General features: G+C 30.3%; 1 protein-coding gene across 5 annotated transcripts in view; it reads left to right on the top strand.

Moving 5' to 3' along the window:
• Window positions 1–8118, top strand: part of LOC106788536 (14-3-3 protein zeta) — a 56839-nt gene that overhangs the window by 41176 nt on the left and 7545 nt on the right. For 4 of the 5 annotated variants that reach the window (XM_014751879.1, XM_014751878.1, XM_014751880.1 and 1 more), the window contains one exon: window positions 5561–5868. In XM_014751879.1, the coding sequence (XP_014607365.1) occupies window positions 5569–5868 (300 nt within the window). In that variant the 5' untranslated portion in view covers window positions 5561–5568. Of the gene's footprint in view, window positions 1–1772; window positions 1792–5560; window positions 5869–8118 lie in introns of those variants that run through there. The other variant, XM_014751877.1, reaches the window with a different exon arrangement.

Here is an 8118-nt window from a genome sequence, read left to right on the forward strand (position 1 = left end):
AATATATTATTATATTAAATATATATATATAATATAATATAATTATATATATATAATATATATAATTTTCATCGGTTAAAAATTGTTTTCTTATTATTAACTTGCACACAGAAAGAGAGAGGGGGTCGATTAGGGTTTTCCATTAGAGAAGAGACTTATACTAATTTAAGTGATTTTCTTTTCTCGAAATGATCGACTAAAGTAAAGTAAAGTAAAGAAAAATTCCTGATGAATAATTCATCCGTTATACTATATTTGGACAAATAATTCAAGAAATATATTCTTGTTTTTATTTTTTTTTATTATTTGAACAAGGTCGAAAGTTTAATGATCGTAAGGTTATTCGAGGAAAAATGGTTGAGAAGATTCATTCATTCTTCATTCATATGTATTGAATTGAAGTTCTTTGTCGTCGTCGTCGTCATTAGGTTCACGTCCGATGATAAACTAACTCTCCTCTTCTTACATTCTTTACATCAGGTCGCAGGTGACACAACATCCGCCGTGTATTTCTTCAACTTCATCCTTGAGTACAATTATTTGGTTCATTGAGAAAATTCTTACAAACCACACTCTCTTTCTCTTTCAATGATATATTACTCGTACGCTATATATACTGTGTGTGTGTGTGTGTGTGTGTGTGTGTGTGTGTGTTTAGTGCGCTCATGTTTTCTTTCCTCTTACAATAAATGTGTGATTCATCCATCCCACAGGGACAAATTAAGAGGACACACTCGAGTTTTATTTTTATTCCTCTCTCTGTTTTTTTTTTTTTTTTTTTTTTTTTTTTTGCAAGTATTTTTTGCGTATATATATATATATATATATATATATATATATTGCGCGTGTATATTTGTTCACACGATCGATTTCTCGAATTCCATGTAAATGCACATTCCCTTTTTCCGCTCCTTCCCCCTAATAATTTTCTTCTTTCGCAATTTTCAAAACGATTTATTCCTGCAATCGGGGTGGGGCGGGGGGTCTCAAGCTCAAACACAAAATTTGCGCCCTAGTATAATATAATCGTTTCAGTGTGTTATTTTATTCCTTTTTTTTCTCTCCTTTTTCACGATTATCTTTTTCCTTTATTATAAATACCCAAAATCCCTTTTTTTTTTTTTTTTTTGTTTTTTTCGTCGATATACAATTAATGATTATAAATTTATCGGGGGGAGGGGAATAAAAAAATTACGATTATTATTATCGAATGTAAAGAGGAAATTACAACAGCGCGCCTGGTGTGCGTTCCTGGAAGCTTTTCTACGAGGGGGGGCCGGCCATTTTTAAAAATGGTTCCTTTCCTATGCGCATGCGTTCTACTTACTTCTATCAATTTTTTCTTGATCCTCCTATCTTTTATGCTTTTACCTTTAGCTTTTCTTTTTTGTTTCTTTTCTTGTTCCCTGCTCCCTTTTCTCTCTCTCTATCTCTCGCTTTTTCTCTTTCTTTTTATTTATTAAAAAGAAAAAGAAAAGTATTATCGTTCTCGAGACCATTTCAATGCGATGAATCATCATCGTCGTTGCCGTTTATCGTTGGCCATATATACATACCAGAAGATCGATTACGAGAGCCGCCAACGAAGACATTGCTTTTCGTTCAAGCGTATCGAATCGACCGGTTCTCCTTCCTCCTCCTCCTCACCCCCTTCCCCGTCGCTGCGCCCCCCTCCTCCCCGACCCTTAACATCCACCCTCTTGCATAAAGTGAGAACGCATTTCGGGCGTGTCATCGTGTCGTGTCCGTGACTGCAAACCAAACACGTGGAACGAATGTGTGCATACATGTGTGCGTATATGTGTATGTGCATGCGTAATGCACTGATGATATGGTGACTATACGTAGATTTCGTAGTAGTAGTTTTTGTCAATAGTCATGAACGTGACTCATTTATGACCAATTAATGTAAGGTATATTATACCTTGTTGAAATTGTTCTGAATATTTTTTTTTTTTCTTTTTTTTATTTGTAGAAATTAATTTCTACAAATATATTTGTCGTTGTATACAAATTTTCCATAGGATAAATGCAATATATGTGTCTCTCTCTCTCTCTCTCTATGGGAGTGGTAGAATTATGTTTAACTTTTTTCCCCTTTTTTTTTTTTGTTTAATTTTTAATATTCTAGCTTTATATAATTTGGGAATAAATTGACTTAAAAATAAACAAAAAAAATAAATAAATAACTACTTACTACGGTTTAGTGAATTATCTTGAGGAATTATTATTGTGCCACCCGGTACATACGTCGTAAATATAATTCGTGCGAAATACCGAATCGTAGAGATTAAGGCATGATTTATCGTGTTTGAAAGTGTTACGAGGGGGTGGAGAGGTGACGGTTGTGGTGGTGGTGAGGGAGGGGGTAGGGTAACCGTAACAAGAATTTCTGCGCGCCGTGTTTCATGTGAGAACTCAAGTATGCTTGCGCATAAATAGGGTTGACGACGGAAAAGGGTCCAAGGATATACATAGGGTAGTGTATAAAAAAAAAAAAAAAAAAAAGAGGAAAAATATCTTTTCAAGCGTGACGAATAGAAAAGATAAGATATACGTTGCACATACGTATTATTATATATCCAACATGGTATTATTTAATAAACCTCCTTTAATTATTTATGAAAAATCCTGTTTTTTTACGCGTGTCCTTGAAATTATTAAATTTGAAAATGTCTATGTTATAAAATATATATTTTATTTTCTACATTTTGTTTTACCGATGCACATAATTTTCTATGTACGATATTTTTTTTTTAATTGGAATTCTATTTTATTGCACAATTTTGATAATATAAAACAATGTTACCGATTAATAATTAATACCGATATTAGTTATTATTACTGAAGAAAAAAAAAAAAAAAGTAACCATGTTCTTCTTACATAAAGCAAACAAATTAACTTATGAAAATCGAAGATGATGTTACGTGTGACAAGATATAAATTACAATTCCAACGTCTTATCTACTCGGATATTATTATTATTATTATTATAATTCACGATTCGATCTAATCTTTTTGTTCTACGTTTGAAATTATAAATATATCTACGTGTAAAACAAAAAATCGTATAAAAAGAAACGGTGGAATGGTTATTTTATTTCTATCGGATTTTTATCAGCACTCACGAATAAAATCGATTCGATATTTATTATCCTAACCATAAAATTATGAGAATAAATTCGCTCTTTTTTTGGAGAGGGTGTGGGGAGAGGGGGACGTTAGATCATAACGTTGTAATATATACAAATCACGCTGAAATTGATTTTAAACGTTGAAAGAGAATATTTTTGTTGATATTATCTGCTTTCGTTGATACTTTGTTCATTTTGCTAGCCCCAATTTTCTTTTTCTTTTTTTTTTTTTTTTTTTTTTTCTTACCTTTGTGGGCTCCAGGCATTTGAGCGTAAAAAAAAATAAAGATAGGAAAATAAAAAATCTGTCGGACTAATTAAATTCCTTCGATGACTGATATTATCGAACATTTTATTTACGTGTTCGTGTGGTTAGATTCAGGATCGCGAAAAATATCGGAATAGGGATTAGATATTTTGATTTCTTTTCTTACCAATTTAATATATTTTGATTTTAAATTAAAATTATATTGAAATATTACAACAGGACGCGGAATTAATATATAAAGTTAATAAATTAATTATTATATATTTTGTTTATTTTGGATTTTTTAGTTAAATATTTCTTTTCGCGTAACTTTGTAAAAATTCATGCAAGTGTAAATATTTGTTAAATAATGTGAGAAATTAAAGAGTCACCCGGTATATAGGAAAGATGACCGATTTTTTTTCTACCTAAAACTGGAATTCTTCTGATGAAATTTTCAAAAAAGTACGTTGTCTTATTATCTGAACAAGGTCGGTTGATCGGTCGATCGTATTTCGTAATGTATCGATACCTGAGATCCCTTGAGGGTTATATACGAGAAAGGATCATCCAACAGCCGAGTAAAATTCCAAAAGTCTCGTTATAGGAGTCACCTTTCTTTTATATTCACAATACGTTGAGAAAAAAGTGTGGGAAGCACAGAAGTGTTTCAGGGTAGTCTCGTGCGACGCGTCCTATTATACTTTGAACAATTTTTTTACGTATTTTTCTTTTTTCTACTTCTCAATATCCGATCGTAAGCTTTAAAATTTTTTTGTATTTGTTGCAATCTAACAGAATATATGGTGTTGCGTTTTTAAACATTCTTGGCATACACACAATTATAATTATTATCATAATATTATAATGATTATCATTACAAAAAATAATATTTGTGTGTATTCGCTCGTTTTAAAATATTATTGAATAATTTCTAAATAAAAGTAAATTAAAATATTGAAAACTATGATGACGTACTACAGAATTGGGTGTTGCAAACAAATATGGCGGACACATTAACTGATGACACATTCCAAAGTGTTTTACAAATGAAGAAATAAATTGTTTTTCGAGTAATTTAATATTACAAATACTAATATATTTGTATGTATTCGCGTCTTAACATATGAATATTTTTAAAATAAAATGTGATGGCGTGTAGGATTGGTTGTGGGGAAACAAATATGGCGGACACGTTAAACTGTTCACACGTTCCAAAGTTTTACCGAATTAATTGAATTATTAGAATTTATTATTACTATTAAATAATATTTGTGTGTTTATTCGCGTCTGAAAATATTAAATATTTTCATAATAAAAGTAAATCAAAATATTGAAAACTAAAGACGACGTACAAGGTATGGTGTTGCAAACAAATATGGCGGAGCACATTAACTGGGGACACATTCCAAAGTCTTACAAATGAAAAGAAATAAATTATTTTAATTTAATTATTATTACAAAAAATGTATGTAAATCGAAGTATTGAAAACTACGATGACGTACGTACAGAGTTAGGTGTAGCAAACAAATATGGTGGAATACATTAACTGGGGACACATTCCAAAGTGTTACAAATGAAAAGAAATAAATTATTTAAATTTAATTATTATTACTAAGAATGTATGTAAATTGAAATATTAAAAACTACGATGACGTACGTACAGGGTTAGGTGTAGCAAACAAATATGGCGGACACATTAACTGTTCCTGCGTTCGTTTCAAAAAGTGTTACTAATCAAAATTGAATATTACTTGAATTGAATTATTCTTACTAAAAATGAATGTAAATCGAAATATTGAAAACTATGATGACGTACGTACTGGGGAGAGATTAGGTGTAGCAAACAAATATGGCGGACACATTAACTGTTCCACTCGTTCATTCCAAAAAGTGTTACTAATCAAAATTGAATATTATTTGAATTAAATTATTATTACTAAAAATAAATGTAAATCGAAATATTGAAAACTACGATGACGTACGTACTGTGAAAGGGGTTAGGTGTAGCAAACAAATATAGTGGACACATTAACTGTTCCCGCGTTCATTCCAAAAAGTGTTACTAATCAAAATTGAATATTATTTGAATTGAATAATAATTATTATTATTAAAAATAATTTTAAAATAATTGCAATAATAATAATAATAATAATAATATTTCTTTGTTTTACAGACGACACAATGTCCGTAGACAAAGAGGAATTGGTGCAGCGCGCGAAACTCGCCGAACAGGCGGAGAGGTACGATGATATGGCAGCAGCAATGAAATCTGTCACTGAGACTGGAGTTGAACTCTCGAACGAGGAAAGGAACCTACTCTCAGTGGCGTACAAGAATGTTGTTGGTGCGAGACGTAGCTCGTGGCGAGTCATTTCTTCTATCGAGCAAAAGACCGAGGGCTCCGAACGCAAACAACAGATGGCCAAGGAGTACCGGGAAAAGGTCGAAAAAGAACTACGCGAGATCTGCTACGACGTATTGGTAAGAAAACTAACCATAATCTTATTTATCCCCACCCCCTATCCCCCCTTAAAAAAATCGTCTTTTATTTTTTTCTCTTTTCCCTATTAACCCCCTTTCTTCTCTTCTTTCTTAGAAATTCTCTAATTCGGAATTATTCACCACTCTTTTCTACCCTGTGACGTATATTTATTGATTAATTAGGCACACGGTTTTCCTCTTATTTTTTTTTTGGATCTTCATTGTTTTTTGTTTGTTTAATTAATCCACATTTTTACGGTATGCCTTTTTTTTTTTTTTTAAAAGCTAAACTTATTAATTGTTAATAACCCTCGCGTGTAACTAACATTGAATTCGTGTAACTTTGAATTCACGTGCTAATAAATTCGTATTAAATTTTCAATCTAATTATCTCTTCTCCGATATATATAATGTATTTATAAAATTAATAATAATAATAATATATACGTATTATATAACGTATAATAATATTTCATAATCTTTTTATTTTACAGCCAATAAAATATTCATTATATCGATTATCAACTTCAACCTTTGAAATATGTTATGAAAGAAAATTTTTTGTTATCTCTTTGAGAATGGTTTATTTTCTCATCTATATTTAACAAATTTTATAATTGTTCCATTCTAAATTATATATATATTATATCCTTTTTCCTGTAAACACGAACAAAATCGGCCCCCATAGAATGATTAATAGTTTTTTTTTCTAATTTTTTTTTTTTTTTTAGGAAACCTATTTATATCATAATCACGTGATTGTTCTTTGATAGAATTAATATTTTTCTTTTCTTTTTTTTAAAACAATTGAACGAGAATAATAAGTAAAACATATTGATAATTAATAATTAATATCGAGAATAAGTTTTTAGTACGTTAAAAATTCATCTCGCGTAATTGAATTATTATTACGCGTTTTATGATAGTCATCCGAGTAATATTTTTGAAATGCGTTTAGAAAAAAATAGTTACGTGTGTGTGTGTGTGTGTCACAGGTCAAACGCGAGTTCTTTTACGATGTTAAAAACAAACTTTTTTGCATATACGTGAATATAAATCCAAGTTTTTTTTCTTATTATTATTATTATTATTATTATTATTATCTTGTTACAACGCATGTGTGTATGTGTATGTGTCTTTTGTAACAAGCGTGCGTTATTGATTCTTTAACAGAAATATCTACGCGTCCTTCTTTGAGGTTAACCATGTATAAAATATGTGTTAAAAGATAAACTAAAAGTGTGTCATAAAATATTTAACATTGGATAAAATGAAAATAACCAAAAAATAGGTTAGCCAATGAGAGTGGAACGTTCTGAATTTCTAATACAGTGATTAGATAGAAGGATAAGAGGTGGAGAGGGAAACAAGATGGCGGTTTCAAATTTTTCCACGTATTTCAATATTATTTTCTATGATTAAATAACTACGCCTATAATAATAATAATAATAAAAATAATATATAAAAATCGAACGTAAAAAGAAGATATTAAAACAAATAAAAAATGATTTAAATCGTATCTGGTATTAAAAAATGGGTTTGAAATTCATGGTCAGGTGGGAAAGGGGTACGAGAATCTTTAGATTTTGAACGAAAAAAAAGAGAGGGGTGGGGGGAGGGAAGATGAGTAGTAGTGTGTTAAAGTAATAGTAGTAGTATAAGTTAGTCGCGTAATCGAGCTCCTTTTGAAATTCAATCTGACGATCTGAGAATGATCTTCTTCTTCTTCTTCTTCTCTTCTCCTGTATCTTCTTTCTCTCTCTTTCTCTCCAATATAATTTCAAAAAAGACACGAGGAAGAAATGAAGAAGAAGAAGGAGATGAAGATGATCGCATTGTGGTAAGTGGATCCAAGCAAAAACGTGCACGCTAAAGACCCTAACAGCTAGTGATACTTTACAAACGGGTTTCAAAGTTACAGAACACACACATATATATATATATGCTCACACACGCAACGTGTATTATTTTATTTGTTTTTAATTCTTTTTTTTTCTTTTTTTTTTATCTGTACACCCCAACCATCCAACAAACCACATCATCAAAGTTATAAGAAATTTGATTATTCGTTATTTGTTTCGGTTTTATTTGGATTGGGCCAACAAATATAATTTTGATAATATCATTTTCTATATTACGTAGTTTATTTTTTTTCTGGCGGTATTATTTCTTTGTTATTAACCAACCCCTATAAGTTTCTTTTTATTTTTAATTATTATTATTATTATTATTGTTTGAAATATTTCATT

This window comes from Polistes canadensis, unplaced genomic scaffold (genome assembly GCF_001313835.1).
Source record: "Polistes canadensis isolate GaletaPanama2010 unplaced genomic scaffold, ASM131383v1 scaffold_143, whole genome shotgun sequence".
Lineage (NCBI taxonomy): Eukaryota > Metazoa > Arthropoda > Insecta > Hymenoptera > Vespidae > Polistes > Polistes canadensis.